We start from the raw sequence: 16,318 nt of genomic DNA, 5'->3' as shown, positions 1-16,318 counted from the left end.
TAAAAAATCAAGGGGAAGGTTTCAAGACCTTTCAACAATTTCCTTCCTACTTTGTGAATGTATATGACTGACCTACATGCCATCTGTTCTTGACTTTTTAATTAGCTTGTCTGTGTAGCTTCATATACACGTTTATCATATGTACTTGTTTCTGTGGCATTGGCAAATTAGTTTTCTTCGGTTGTATGCGAATGGATATCTTTGTATGTGTACGTGAAATGCAGTGTAAAACCAGAATCAAATTGCTGGTTCTTAACACCAGACTGGCTAATTTTTAACATAGGTCCATTGTGAAATTGGGTATTTGAAATCATATTCTATGAAGAACCAGCAGTGACCATTTGCCCAATTCAGAATTGTTGGGCAAATGTAGAGTTTCTAAAACTTACTTTCGTTTTTCATATTCTTCTTATTCAAGCCTTGATTAAAGTGTTTTGATCATTTTTCTTATCAGAACTCACAAAGAGCTTTTCTCTATGTATTTTATATAGAACAGCACATAATGAATTATAATTTTTTCTTTGTAATATGTGGCATTCAACTTAGTTTTATTAAGTGTATCCATAACTTTGAAGAAATTACTGTCTAGCTGTTGTATTTTTTTAGGAAAAAAATTTTTTTTACCATCCAGAGATAATTTTGGTATTAACATAAGATGTTTGAGAGCTTTTATCTTATATTAACAGATACAAGATCCAGAGATCCTTAAGTTCCTTTCTAAATTTCAGAAGTTCATTTTTTAAATATCATTGTTCTTCGAAAGAGGGGAAAGAAATTGAAATTCCAACTGATAATTCTCTTTCTTTTTTCCCAAAGGCCATAACCTTTGCACCATTAATTTTAAGTTGGATAATTGTTGAGGGTGCCATCCTGTGCATGGTACATTGCTTACCAGGATCCTTGGTCTTTGATGACTAGATGACAGTATCCACTACCCCAGTTGTGACAGTCAAAAATGTCTAATATTATCAGATGTCAGGGGGGTAGTGGAGGAACATCACCCATGGTTAAGAACCACTGGTATAAAAAGAGATGAGATATTTCTCACCTTCAGAGCTGACTTTTACTTGCCTCTTTCAATTTATTTACCTAGTAATATTCTTAAGGGACTCTGAATTAATACATAATAGTAGGAATTGTAAGACCAAGAAATAGATTATTCTATAATCCCCCTTCTCTATTCCCTTTTACAATCCCTGATAAGGACAAAATGGCATTTGTTTTTAAAAATTCAAACATCTTTTGAAATTTCATGCTTAAAAAGGTAAAATAGGCATTGGGGGGGCGCCTGGGTGGCTCAGTGGGTTAAAGCCTCTGCCTTCAGCTCAGGTCATGATCCCGGGGTCCTGGGATCGAGCCCCGGATCGGGCTCTCTGCTCCGCGGGGAGCCTGCTTCCTCCTCTCTCTCTGCCTGCCTCTCTGCCTACTTGTGCTCTCTGTCAAATAAATAAATAAAATCTTTAAAAAAAAAATAGGCATTGGGAATAGAAATTTCTTAATATCGAGGGAAGAAATATCTACTTTATAGTTTAGTAAGATTTGGAGGCACCTGGCTGGCTTGGTTGGTAGAGCATGTGACTTTTTTTTTTTTTTTTTTTAAAGATTTTATTTATTTATTTGACAAACAGAGATCACAAGTAGGCAGAAAGGCAGCCGGGGGGCTGGGGGAAGCAGGCTCCCTGCTGAGCAGAGAGCCAGATGTGGGGACCCTGGGATCATGACCTGAGCCGAAGGCAGAGTCTTTAACCCACTGAGCCACCCAGGCACCCCGACTCTTGATATCAGGGACTCAATGTTTTTTTGACAGGACCATACACATTTAACACACATATATAGCCTATCTGCACTCCAAAAGGAATTGAAATAAGCCAAAATTCAACACTGTAAAGTGTGCCAAACAGAACAGAAACCCGTTGAAGATAAAGAAGAAAGTTATATTCGGGCTCCTGGGTGGCTCAGTTGGTTAAGTGTCTGCCTTCAGCTCAGGTCATGATCCCAGGGTCCTGGGATGAGTTCCACAACAGGCTTCCTGCCCAGCAGGGAGTATTCTCCTCCCTCTGCTTCTTGCTCCCTCAGCCATTCCCCCTACTTGTGCTCTCTTACTCATGAGTGCTCTCTCTCTAAAATAAATAAATAAAATCTTTTTTTAAAAAGGTTATTTTCATGAATCTTTAAATAATGGAACTTTTGCTTTAGTTGAGTTTTTATTTAATTCTGAGTTTTGGACAACAGAACAAAAGGAAAAATCCTGCATTAATGTTATGAAGTAAGGCTGCCGACTTGATAGGACCCATGAAGTTGTATACTGTATTGCATGCAACGCAGTACTTATTCTCGTTCTTTTCTTTTTTCCAAGATAAAGTGAAATCTTTTCGTGCAGCTCTACAAGAAGAAGAACAGGCCAGCAAGCAAATCAACCCGAAGAGACCCCGTGCCCTTTAAATCAGCATTTGCTGCTAAAGGATCCCCAGAACCCACACTGCTGTAACATACAATGGTTCAGCTGTAAGGGCCATTTGAAAGTTTGAAATTTTAAGTGTCTGTGGAAAATGTCTTGTCCCTTCACCTGAATGACATTTCAATTTTGTGAAACACTCCTTTGTCTACAAAATGCTTCTAGTCCAGGAGGCACAACCAACATTTGGGAATAGTGAAGCATTTTGTTTCATTTACCCAAACAGTGATTTACTTTTGGAGATCCTTGCCAATTTCATTTTCTGTATGAAGTAAGGTTGTGGACTTGATACAGAGGTGAATAGTAGGGGGAAGCCACAGCATTTCCTTTTAACTTGGTTCAATTTTCGTAGCAAGACTGAGCAGTTTTAAATCCTTTGCGTGCATGCATACCTCATCAGTGATTGTACATACCTTGCTCCCTCCTAGAGGCAGCTGTGCTCACCTCTTTCTGCTTTGTGCCTTGACTAAGGCTTTTGACCCTAAATTTCTGAAGCACAGCCAAGATAAATTACATTCCTTAATTGTCATTGTAAATTACCTTTATTGTGTGTACATTTTTACTGTATTTGAGACATTTTTTTGTGTGTGACTAGTTAATTTTGCAGGATGTGCCATATCATTGAATGGAACTAAAGTCTGTGACAGTGGACATAGCTGCTGGACCATTCCATCTTATATGTAAAGAAATCTGGAATTATGATTTTAAAACCATATAATGTGGTTATAATTTTCTTAGCATTTTCTTTGTAAAGAACTAAGATATAAACTAGTTGGTGTATAATAAAAAGTAACAAAATTCTGAAAAGAGTTTTATCTTAGGGTAATACATATATATGCAGTGTGTGTTCCAGTGTGGTATTAACAGGACTAATAGTGCAATTTGATCCTTACCAATACCATTACTTAAGTTAAAAGTGTCCATTAGCACCCCAAAATGTACCTTCTAAATGTACTGATAAAAGGAAATTGGCTTCTGATGCATGAATATTTACATGTACACTGAAAGTAGTCCATAATAGAACTGTTAGTTTAAGCCAAGTGTAGACAGTACATAACTCCCATGAGAAAGAATTAAGATGAAAGAGAGTTGACTTTGCCTTAAAAGGCAGATCGAACCCAAGCCCATTCATTACCTAATGTGTGACGTTTCATTCTTACTTGGTGAGAATCACCAAAGTCTCGCCAATAAATTCGATTAGGGTATGCTGCTTTTTAAATGGTGGCACTTATTTTTACAGATTGCTACTCCAAGGAAGAAAACTGGCCACTTTTCATGTATATATTTTGTTAAAAGATTTATATATCTCTCTAGGAGTTCTCCCTTAGTTCCTAGGATAGAGTCCAGGAGTAGATTAATAACAAAAAAATCTCCCACGGATGTCTTGTTTTGATTTACTCAAAGGAACTACTGCTCATTCATTTGAGGCAAAGGGAAGCTATGAATAGAGAGTTACATGAGCCAGATTCCCTACTTCATTGTTCATAGAACCCAGAGGGTAGTTGTGGGAAATCCTAACACCATGGTGAAATGCTCCTCTGTAAACTTGAAATCTAGAACAAATGTAGATTTTCACAATGTGCTTATTAATAAATATCTATGGAATGAGTTTTAGAGATAATTTACTTCAGTACAATCACCTTTGTTTTGGAAGGGACTCAGGTTTTCTTGCAGTTGTAAGATATGTTCTATTTGTGTTTATTTCAAAGAGAAGAGGAAGAATGGAGCGGATACTATTGACCTTGCAGAGGCTGCTTAAAAAGGTAGTTTTTGAGGCTAACCAACCTTCAGAGGGCAATAAAGAGATGTGAACTTGCTCACTTTAAAGCACAACAGATTATTTTAATTAATTAAATAAGATGGGTACTATCTCTGGAAGATCTCCTTAACGTTCAAATATGCTGCCTTATACTATTACTGGCTTCATTCTAATCAGTAATCAAGGTCTATAGAAGATTAGTGCCAGAAAAGATTTTGGTGGTATAATCCAAACCTTCAGTTTTACAGATAGGGAAAACTGAAGGCCAGAAAAGGGACTAAAACTTAGTAGTTCACAGTGGAAGAGGAAATAGAGGGAAAGCTGAATTAATTCTTAAAATTTTCCTTTAAGGCTAGAGATGGTACAAATAAGTTTTGCAAAGTAAGTAGTTTTGTGATATTAAAAAAAACTCAAGGTATATTTAATATTTATGTAGAAGTGGCTTGATGCATCTATTTAAAGAATTTTTTGGATCTGGATTAAGCATTCTTACTTTCTCAGATTTCTTGAAAGCTGATATTCCTAATAATAAGTAATTATTTATATAGGAGTGTTTTAGTATATCACTTTGAAGCCAGAAAAAAATCTGTTTAGGTAAACAACTTCCTTTCTAGGTTTACTCAGTGTACCTTTGTTAAAATAATTTGGAAGCAGTCTTTCTATTAAGTTAGGCTTTTAAAAAGTCAGTTATCAATTAAGATATTTTTATTAATTTTCTTATATAAATAAAATAATCAGGTACTATAGTTCTTTATCAAAAGACATTAACAACACTTAGTATTATATTTATAATGATTTAAACATAGTAGCTAATTAAGACTTGTTTAGGGCACCTATTTAAATTGTCAACCAGCCATTTTAAAAACAGCTTAAAACTAAGCATTAGTATATGAAAAAGATGCATGAATACCAAGAGCTTCTAGATATGAGAAAATGGCTGGTTGTGATGTTTGTTTGTTTGAAGTAAGTTGAAGGGCAGAATTTGAACTTGAAAGCCAGTTTTGATTTATAAAACTCTTTGAAAATTTGTTAAACCTGTGGCTTTCCCCAAGAAAAAACATACTGTCTTATAGTTCATTTTATTCTAGTTCAGCTTCATTATTTCACAGCTGAGGAACCAGGCCGGGAAGTCACATGCCTGGGACCACCGCATGGTGGCGGTAGTGGACTCACATTTACCCAGAACCTGATGGAGCCTATGAATGCTACAGGACAGCTTGAAGGCATAGGCAGTAAGTGAAAGAAGCTGCATAAGATAAACAAAGAAGGAATGAGAGAAGCAAAATAAGAAACAGTTGTTTTATTATGCAGATTAATAAAAAGAAATACTATGGGAAATATGTGACTGAGTTAAGCATATTTTAGTTTTTTTTTTTATTATTTGAGGGACAAAGACCAAGAGAGGTCCTCATAGTAATATATAACATAGAAAATAGAACAGTAATATCTTTATACACTAATCTGTTAGAAATGGTAAGTTTTAAGTGTAAAGTTGTGCGTGCCTGCGGCTCTTGAAATTACCATGCAAAGATTGGACCCTGCCCTACTTTAGATACTAAAAACATACCACAACCAAAAAAAACTTGGGTACTTAGAATTGACTGACACTACCACAAAAATTCAGAGTAATAAATGGTGACAGTAGTAAGAAGTCAAAAATAGTCAAGCACATATGTTCCAGTGAAGAAAGGCATGATTCATCTTTTCAAATCGTTAAAAATATGTAATTCCAGTTGCTTTTTCTTGAGTTTGGAAAATTCTGTTTTCCAGGTTCCTAAGAAAAATGTATACCTTCTGCATTGAATCCATGTAGCAATCTGAAAAAAAAAAAACAAAATGAAATGGTATTGAAAAAGTAATTTATTGCATATAACAATACACAGTTCCTATACCACGAATTCTAAAACAAACACATCAGCAAACCTCTGAAGCCCACCTCTTCCTAACACTAGTCATTACAGAAACTTTTCTCTTCAATTAAATCTGCAAGGTATATATTGGTTAAAATCACATCATTCTTTGGCCTATTTTGTCACAGCTTATGTGTCTTAAGTTATGGTAACGCTGACCAAATTATCTTAGATCTCCACTATCCAGACATAAGACCTCAGTGGCCCTTGTTCCATTTCAACATGGTAAGAGAACAAGAGATAATCTTACATGTTCATTTTTCCTCTCTGGGCTCACTTACTGAGGTTCCAGTTAAGTAATTAACACATTGCTTTTCTCTTGATACATTTGTACTTACCGGATCCCAGTTAGCAAACCGCATATGCTTAATAACCTTGAAGAAATTTGGTGAGAATTAAAATAAGATGAACTATTTCTGTTTAGAACTAAGATGATTTTCAGGATGGCCCATAGGAAGAGTTGAAGGTGGATATTAGAATGTTTGAAAAAGGAAGATCGGTACTTAAGAGTAATGTTCAACTCCTAGGATTAACCTCTGATGAAGACTCAGTAGTACTACCTGCCAACATAAAATATAAACCCCATCTGTCTCATATGAAACTATGCTGCCAGCTTAGAAAAGTCAAGTCAGTTACTTTTATTAAAACAATCTACCCTCATTTTTAATTCAGCTCCTAGAACATAGACATTCTAAACATGAATTGGCTAAACAGGCAAAAGCTGTTAAGTGATGGTTTATTAGGAAATCGAAGTGTTAATGCTTAAAAACAGTGAGCATAGGTAACTGAAGGCTTAATCTGCTTTCATAAGACTAACTTAATTCAAGGAAAATACATTTTGGTCTGGATTACCCATTAATTATGGCACCCTTCTTTTATTTTAGGTATGTAGAACTTGCCTCAGTCTACAAAACAAGTAACTATATTACTAAACCAGTTAGAACTGAAAACCAGGTATGATTATAATTGACATTATTTCATGTGTAGGATCTGTTTAACAACAGCTCTTCCCAGTACAGAAAAAAAAATGAGATCCAATGACATGCATTATGCTTCTTCTACCTTAACAAGCTACTTTGAAGACACACACTATTAAGACTAACTATGAATGGGAGTTTGGGGAGGAGGCTGAAGGGGAGGAGCACATATACCACAACACACATTGACACAGAGGCTATCTCCAGGCTCGGACTGTTCTTTATTACTGTTCTTAAATGTTCATTCTGCTGCAGCTAACTAGCCTCCATCTTCTACACCAAATACTATTCCATGCCATGGAAGTGCTATGCAATAACTCCAGGTAGCACCTTATACCGCTTAAAAGCCTTTAAATCTCTAATCTGAAGGTGTCACAATAAAGAAATGTAAACACTTAGGAGAAAAGGAAAATGTTATTACCTGATAAAGTCATCTATGTCCATGGAACGGGCCCGCTTGTCACTAAAACCTGTGCTGGTTAGGATTTGCTGTATTTTATCTGCTATGCTGAAATCTTCTGGTATTATCTATCAATATAAGATTCAGAATAAATGAACAACATATCTTTAATGAAGTCATGTTGGCTCTTTTTTTTTTTTTTCCTAATTCAGTAACTGATAAAATAGTCACCTTTATTTGCTCACGATAGTTTGAATAGCCTATTTGTGCAGATTAGAATTGGACCTCTGATTATTAAGTAGTTAATTTTCAGCATATACCAAATACTCAGAAAACTCTGACAGAGTTAAACGTGTATACTGCCCTTTTTCTTAAAAATTCTGAAATAGTTAAGTTTCCGGAGTTAAGGTACTTCATATCAAAAAATAATTAAAGCTGTAAACTGAATTTTACAGCAGCTGTTACTCCTTTAAGAATATCTCACATTTTCTTGGCACAAATTTAATTTTATCAGGCCGTTTTTCTCAAAGAGATGATCTCCGACCCTGGGGAATATTTTTTTTTTTTTTTAAAGATTTTTTTATTTATTTGTTATAGAGAGAGAGAGATACAGAGCGCAAGCACAGGCAGACAGAATGGCAGGCTAGAGGCAGAGGGAGAAGCAGGCTCCCTGCCGAGCAAGGAGCCCGATGTGGGACTCGATCCCAGGATGCTGGGATCATGACCTGAGCCGAAGGCAGCCGCTTAACCAACTGAGCCACCCAGGCGTCCCAACCCTGGGGAATATTAAATATTTTATACCTCACATCTTTCTTCCAAAAATTTTTCTTAATCCAGTTTAATATTTTCCTACCTACGCAGATGTTTAATGATTTTGTCCATAAAAAAGAAAATGAAGATAGCAATATGATATATTAAACCATACAAAATCTGAGTCAAAAAATGGATATTTGCTCTTATCTTTCTGCTCTGTTTAATGTGAAAGAACTAAAAAGTTATCAAACATCAGAGTTATATTTATGGCTATGTGCATGTGTGCTGACACACATAGAAAATTGGTTGAAAAAATGATGCACAGATAGTAAAGAGGCATGAGGCTTACAACAGTAAATCTGCTATTCAGCCTATATTTAATTCAAATTATTTCAATTTCTGGATATTAAAAAAAGTTACCCAGAAAATGCAGACTTTAAATTGAATTGCTTCATGAGCAACAAACAAGGAATGGTCACAATTCAGAGCACAGCAAATTGTACAGACTTTGAGCTAAGGGGAGGAGCTAAATACCTAAACTTCGGGAAAATTACACATACCTAAAGCTTTGGGAAAATTATGACTCAACGGAATGGCTTTTTATGTCTAAAAACAACTAGTTAAAGAAGCTCAGGTGGAGTAATCAAGGCCACTCATCTATTCCAGAAACACACAGCAGTATTGACCTATCCGAGTTTAAGATAAGGTTGTGCTAGTTAATAGATTACTTTTAAGAATCCTATGGAATGTACCAAATTAAGAATCAAGTGAGGATAGATGAAAAAGAATAGGAAGTAGAGGGACATTTTAGAACAATTCAGAACCAGAGACCACAGAAATATTTCTTGCTTACAATATTATGGACTGAACAGTGAATTCTGTAGTTTCTTTCCAGTAGCTGTTGCACTGCACTTGACCTATAACATAAAGAAGCGATACTGCTATTATTTTTCCAAAATTAGAGATTATACTTTCCTTTCAGTTTATGGTGAAGTTAAATGTATGTTCCAGGTAGTAAAATTAGGGGACTAAAAGGTGTTGAATATTTAAACCTAAGAAACAACTGCAAACTAGTTATATTTAACAAGTAAAGTTCTAGTAAAAATCTCTGAAATTTTTTTTTTTAAGATTACATTTATTTATTTGACAGAGATCACAAGTAGGCAGAGAGGCAGACAGAGAGAGAGAGGAGGAAGCAGGCTCCCCGCTGAGCAGAGAGCCCGATGTGGGGCTCGATCCCAGGACCCTGAGATCATGACCTGAGCCGAAGGCAGAGGCTTAACCCACTGAGCCACCCAGGCGCCCCAAAAATCTCTAAAATTCTTAAAGGAGTTCTAGACACTCCATAAAAACATCACCTTAAAAAGAAAAAATGCACAGTAACAGCTTTCAGAACCTCTCTTTTGCCCTTGGGCTTCAAACTGATACTTAAAAATGTTTCCAAGTTAATAAAATTGCATGAATTTTTCAGAAGTGTTGTAAGGGCCCACCATCACTCTGTTTTTCCAAGGAAATAAGAAACAGATGTGTGGTAAGTTTTGGGAGTTTTTATTTTCCTCTTTTGCCAAAAAACCTGATCTAATTCCAAATTTAGGAACTTTCTTGGTTAAATTTTCTTGCCCCTCAAAGTACAAGTTGGTGAAAAAGGAAAAGTTTGTCTGGATAAGGGTTATCCTTATGCTTTAGGGTATCTGTTCAGGATAAGGACCAAATGCTATCATTTAGCACAGTTCTATAGCACTGGTCCTTCATCTATCATAAATGAGTAAAATACTCACTTAAATGCAGCAGAAAGTGTCTTGTTTTTCCTAACAAAGGTGATCCTTACTAGGCCATCCCATTCCTGAAACAGAAGATGAATTATTTCTTAAAATATCAAACCTTGCTTGTGTCTGCTAGGTATTATATTGTCTTTTAATATATAAAGCTGAAAGAACCTTCTGGAGTGATGAAAGTGTTCTGATCTTGATCTGGTTGACCCATGCAAAGATATGTACTCGATTTTTGGCACTTTTGTCTACCTCACTGAAAATTTTATCCTCAATTTTAAAAGTTAGGGAAAAAAATGTTCCACACCTGAACAAAGTATGTGACATTTATTTAAATCAAAGTACATTTTCAAAAAATTCAAAACAGACATGATTTAGAATATAGCTTGTGCAACATACCTGGACCCACCTTATAGGAGTAATTAACAAACCACTCCATTACCAGGAGTTACTGCACACAACTATCATGTGCAGTACGGTTTTACATGAAGTGATGCAACTTACTCACTTTTTAAATTGCAGAAACATAAATTATGATTGAAAATTGTTATTCATAATATTGCCCTAACAACAACTATTTTCATTTTACCTTGTTTTCTGAGTCTACTCAAATAGATACATGTTTTCTATAGCTGTACTTGTTAGCAAAATGCAAAGCCACTCTAAGTTATACTTCCTGCAAACATTTTCCATGCTTTTTTGTGCTCTTCACAACAATCTTACATCCAATTATTCCATCTACTCCCAACCTAGGGATGTCATAATTGGCATTTTCCTGTTTCGACATTTAGATTAACTCAGTATTTTTCTGCTACTAGAGACACACGTCTTCCAGCTTGGTCTTTTTACCTCCTTTACTAAACGACCTAGTACTTTAACCTCACCTGAAAATTGATAGGTGGTGGTGGATTCTTAGGTTCTATTCTTACGACACTGGATTCTACCTTGGGAGGTGGCCTGAAGTTATTCTTTCCAACCTGTTAATCAGAAAATGAGTCCTCTAAAAAAGAATTTTAAAATAATCAAAATGCTTTCCTCACAGAAGGCACAATTAGATGCTCACAGATGAGGTAAGCCACATTATTTTACTAACAGTCACTTACTTTCATCAGATGGTCCACTCGTGCTAATAGCTGTGTATTGATTGAGAGTCTGCAGTATAATTTATCTCCAGGCTTTGCAACTAGTCGGAGAGCAAATTCTCTTTGAAACATAAGTATAGCACATCTGACGACATAGTAGGAAGGAATAAGGAAAATGGTGACTTTTAACTATAAAGGTATTTCAACATCAGTTTTCTTAGGTAGGAAATAGAGCAAAGCTATCTGGTTAATGAGAAGTCGTTTAGCTGATTAGAAGGCAGAAAACTTTCAGCTTTAGATTTATTACCATAAAATGAGCCAGTTGGCTTTTCATTTTATAATGGCTGCACCACTAATTTACACATATAAACCCTCCGTGTTTAGATGAGAAAGTATTTCCGATAAGCACTAGTTCATTAACCCTTGGAGGGAAAAAAAAACCTCAAACCAAATTGGCTTGGCAGCCCAATGCTATTTATGGGGAAGGAAACACCCTTATGGAAGAGCTGAGGAGAGGCAGGTTGTGACACTGGTGTCCTGATTTCCGAGGCTAAGGAGCATGGATGTCAGAAAGCAATATAGAGGCTTTTTGGAGGCTCCTGCATAGGAGAAGAGCATCTTCAAAGCTGGGTTTTGAGTTTGAAACTTTTTTGACAATGAGCCATACTAAGAAAAATATTTAACACTGCAATCTAAGCCACAAATATGTGTACATATATGTGTTGATGTAACTCGAGCAAAAGTTTCATAAAACTGTAAGTACCCGGCCACATGCAATAAATGTCTTCTGATATACTCTATTCCATGTCATTAAAAAAAAAAGATGGTCATGACTCAAATTTATAAGCAGTGAGAGATTTCTGAATTGCAGTTTGAAAACCCCTGTTATATAATGTGCTAGTGGCTAGTCAGGAGGCCACTGCAGCTGTTGAGAGTCAGGGTAATAAGGAGTCTAACCCAGACTAATGGCAAGAGTATGAGAAAACACGGAAAGGCCAGTTGGTCTCAGAGGCAGTCCTTACACTGCACATCCCCACCGGAACTGTCAACTGAATTAAAAAAGATAGAAAGACCTCCACAGAAATAGATATTTTCTACAAAACATTCCCCAAAAGTTTTTTAATTGAATTAACTTCTATCTTTGGCTCTCCGTGTTTATGGCCTAAGATTTGGCAGTAATTTTTTGATCTTTTGTCACAAACCTGAAAAAAGGTCGGTGTAGCAACAGCTTGAAGACAAAAGGGGAAGAGATCTGTAAGAGAATTAACTAGTTATTCCTGGGGAAGACACACCATAGAAACATTCTGTATAATGTTCCCAACAATATGGAAACATACCTGATATGGCAAATTTGCCACACAAGCATCAAAGAATGGCAAATCTGTTTTCAACACATCACCTACCAGTACTTGAAGTTTGCTGGCCAGAGGCCTAATGAAAAGAAAAATAGCAATTAAAAAACAGTACTGTTTCATGAGATTGAAATGCACTTTATTTATTTATTTTTTTAAAAGATTTTATTTATTTATTTGTCAGAGAGATAGCGAGTGAGAGCAAGCACAGGCAGACAGAGTGGCAGGCAGAGCCAGAGGGAGAAGCAGGCTCCCTGCGGAGCAAGGAGCCCGATGTGGGACTCGATTCCATGATGCTGGGATTATGACCTGAGCTGAACCAACTGAGCCACCCAGGCGTCCCTTGAAATGCACTTTAATTCTGTCATGCATACTCATACTCACGTGCCCTGAACTCTTTTGTGAAGTTCCGCTACTAGCCTTGGGTCAAGTTCACAGGCAACTACCTACATTTAAAAAAAAAAAAGTATTTGGAGTATGAATCTTGTTATCTCAATCCTAACTTACATGATTAACATGAATCAAACTTTTTTCCACAATATTACCTTCAATTTTCCTTCAATTCTCTGCCATTTCAAACAACAAAGAACAGCGTTCAGAAAAGCAGACTGTGCTCTTGGCCCCTGTTCAATGGCTCCCACTCTTACTGGGCAGTTCCTCCTTGTGCTCCTTGAGGCCTTTGATGGTAAGTGTTTCCTGCTGTTGCTAGCCCATGGGTATTCCAGTAATGCTGACTGGTTCCCTTAACCCCATTCCTACATTTTGGATCCATTTAATTGGAAACTGGGTTTCCGTGACACACAGAAGCTACCAGCAGCAGCCAGGTGGCATCCTAATCTCATGATACAGTTCTTCAGATCTCCTCCTCTAGGTTCCAATACTCCAGCCTCCTTACTTGTTTCCCTGAGCCTAGAGGTGGTAGTTCCTCTTTGTAATTATTATTTTTTGGTTACTTCAGTGTTCCCATTTTCTTTGTATTTATTTTTTTAAAATTGTATTTATTTATTTATTTATTTGACAGAGAGAGAGAGAGATCACAGGCAGGCAGAGAGGCAGGCGGGGAGTGGGGGGGGCAGGGAGCAGGCTCCCCGCCGAGCAGAAAGCCCTGTGTGGGGCTCGATTCCAGGACCTTGAGATCATGACCTGAGCCAAAGGCAGAGGTTTAACCCACTGAGCCACCCAGGTGCCCCAGTGTGTTCCCATTTTCTTTCAGTCATCTAACAACCATGTCAACAACTCCCTATATTAAATACCCTGTATTGAAAAACTGAATGTGTTTTGTTTTGCTGATTAATACATCCCATATTCTCTTTATTCTAATCCAATTTTTGAAATCAAGATATAATTCACATTATAACATTATATTAATTTCAGGTGTATAACAATATGTTTATATACTTCAAAATATGCACATATTGTGTAAAAGTCTAGTTGGCATCCATTGCCACACATAGTTATATATAAAAATTTTTTTGTCTTGTGATGAGAACTTTTAAGATCTACTCTCTTAGCAGCTTTAAAATATACACACAATATATATTGCTAACTATAACGACCATGCTGTAAATTCCATTCCTAGGACTTAGATTATAGCTGGAAGTTTATAGGTTTTACCACTTTTATCCATTTTGCCTGTATTTGTTAAGATAAAGCCATGAGCAAAGTATCAAGGGTTGCTGTTAAAGTAACAGCGATTAATTAAAATAGATTTCTGTTTTAAACCAGGTGAGCCTACTCACATACACATTTCTGATACCAAAACAAATAATTCCCTTTTTACCTTTTTTGCCTTTTCCAGCAACTTTACAGTCATATTGCCAGTTCCAGGTCCAACTTCCAGCACCACATCAGTTGGTCTTAAGGCAGCCTGCAAGGAAGCACAGCTACTTTAGCTTTACTGGCACATCCGAACACATCATTTACTTTACACCTGAGTGTCTGCTCAAAAGCACGTGGTTAAGAGATTATTCTGACTCCAATTCCATGAGATTCCTTCAGATCTATGTGCTTGACAAAATTTTCTCATTAACATTAGGTAAAAGTGGAAATCTGTCACCTCTCCTAAGCTCTGGCAATGGTTAGGAGTCAGAAAATTTTAGGACTCTGAAAAGCAGGAACTTTCTGGGAACGGCTTTCTGTTTTCTACCTCCAACAGCATCTTTTAGCCAACTCTCATTATCAGTAAGTTCAAACAAGAAAGGACTGTATATAACGACCTTGCCTGAGAATCACAGCATGTTGCACTGGGATTTCTCAATTTTCAACCCATGTATGGTTTCAGGGATAGGAATATCTAGAAATTGTACACAGCCCCAGATGTTTGTATGCACAAAGCTGCAGTGTGCTGGGTACATAGCTTTCATCAGCTGCTCAAAGGAAATCCATGAGCCAAAAAGGTTAAAAAAAATTAGGCCCTCATTTGGCAAACAACACTAGGTCAAGATGAGAGCCTCTAAATATGTAATGTTCTCTCTAGAGCTCCAGGATGCCTCCTCTGTAACTATGAAAGTAATCTGTATCACATATATTTTATGTTCCAGCACTCTGATCATCCAGAACAGTAAGAGAACATCCACATTACCCACACAAGAAGAATACTCCAAAGGGTTTATATGAGGCACTGGATTGTAACATTTAAGTTTCTCTGCAGAAAATACTTAAGCTGTCATTATGATATCTTTTTAGGCTCTGGAGTAAATAAAAACTAACAGTGATAGATAGTGTCTAGAAAAAGTGGTTAGAAATAGAATAACAGGGGCCCCTGGGTGGCTCAGTGGGTTAAGCCGCTGCCTTCAGCTCAGGTCATGATCTCAGGGTTCTGCGATGGAGTCCCCATCGGGCTCTCTGCTCGGCAGGGAGCCTGCTTCCTCCTCTCTCTCTCTCTGCCTGCCTCTCTGCCTACTTGTGATCTCTCTCTGTCAAGTAAATAAATAAAATCTTAAAAAAAAAAAAAGAAATAGAATAACAATAATCTGGAATTGAACAAGTACAAATATCCAGCTATGAAGTAAGTAAGCTACAGAAAGAATTTCGAGCCAGGAGACACCCAGACCACAGAATAAAGCAAATCATGCCAAAGTCAGCCTATGAATCCCAGACAGTTCTTCAACTCATTCTACAATGCATATATTTATAACCTATTTTGTGACACACATCCTCCAAGCGTGGAAGTATTCCTAAGAATAAAATAAATAACTCAGCAACTCTCTCCTTTTCCTCTTCCACACCAACCTTATCGATAATGCTGTTAACAATGAGAGGGTTTTTCAAAATATGCTGTCCAATCCCCGTGTTGAACATGAGTCCTGGAAGAAAATACGAAAGAGCCTTAACTTCCCAAGGAAAGGCAGACATTAGACCGTCCCAGAGGAGAAACCAGGGTGGCTGGGGGAACTTTTCTGCGCCAACGAGAGCCATCATCGAACGACACGCTCGGAGACGGGGTGACCCAATGCTTTAAGTCCACCCCTTCTGCAGGAAAGGAAGGCAGATGCGGCCCAAGGCTCGCCGGCGATCCACGAGCGCCGCCTCCACCGGCCTTACAGTCCTGGGCCCAGATCTGTGTCCGTATCCCCGACTGGGTCCTGCGGGATGATCACACTTGAACACAGCCCCTTCCCAGCTGTCCCCACCTCCGGCGCTCTTCAGCTCCCGGCTCTGTTTGAGCCGCTCGCGCCGGCGACCACTCGTCCCCGACTTGATCTTCGGCATCGCGGCGGGCGAAGACCCACAGGCCTTGGGAGATCAGCGTAGACCAAAGTCGGCTACCAAACACCAACACGTGGGAACTCCCACCCCAGCACTGTCAGCACCACACTCCGTCACGTGGGGGAGGGGCGAGGGCCCAGGCCCAGTTCGCCG

The 16,318-nt window shown here is 37.6% G+C and overlaps 2 protein-coding genes across 6 annotated transcripts in view; one reads left to right on the top strand and one right to left on the bottom strand.

Moving 5' to 3' along the window:
• The window catches only part of KIF2A (kinesin family member 2A), a 77,784-nt gene extending 70,108 nt beyond the window's left edge, over window positions 1-7,676 (top strand). For all 4 annotated transcript variants that reach the window (XM_032336156.1, XM_032336157.1, XM_032336155.1 and 1 more), the window contains one exon: window positions 2,357-7,676. In XM_032336156.1, the coding sequence (XP_032192047.1) occupies window positions 2,357-2,442 (86 nt within the window). In that variant the 3' untranslated portion in view covers window positions 2,443-7,676. The remainder of the gene's footprint in view (window positions 1-2,356) is intronic.
• Window positions 5,565-16,315, bottom strand: DIMT1 (DIMT1 rRNA methyltransferase and ribosome maturation factor). Of its 2 annotated transcripts, XM_032336159.1 has the most exons (12): window positions 16,090-16,315; window positions 15,689-15,762; window positions 14,238-14,324; window positions 12,842-12,903; window positions 12,443-12,536; window positions 12,308-12,357; window positions 11,127-11,250; window positions 10,908-11,000; window positions 10,033-10,097; window positions 9,108-9,171; window positions 7,523-7,629; window positions 5,565-6,031 (listed from the first exon to the last, which is right to left on the bottom strand). In XM_032336159.1, the coding sequence occupies exons 1-12, from the start codon at window positions 16,166-16,168 to the stop codon at window positions 5,989-5,991; spliced, it is 942 nt and encodes a 313-aa protein (XP_032192050.1). In that variant the 5' UTR covers window positions 16,169-16,315; the 3' UTR covers window positions 5,565-5,988. The 2 variants fall into 2 exon arrangements, with proteins under 2 accessions (XP_032192050.1, XP_032192051.1); XM_032336160.1 differs by lacking the exon at window positions 15,689-15,762 and having other exon boundaries at window positions 16,090-16,302.
• Window positions 16,316-16,318: the final 3 nt, after the last annotated feature.

The sequence above is a fragment of the Mustela erminea genome, chromosome 3 (assembly GCF_009829155.1).
Source record: "Mustela erminea isolate mMusErm1 chromosome 3, mMusErm1.Pri, whole genome shotgun sequence".
In the NCBI taxonomy this organism is placed as follows: domain Eukaryota; kingdom Metazoa; phylum Chordata; class Mammalia; order Carnivora; family Mustelidae; genus Mustela; species Mustela erminea.
This window is presented reverse-complemented; position numbering and strand designations above follow the sequence as displayed.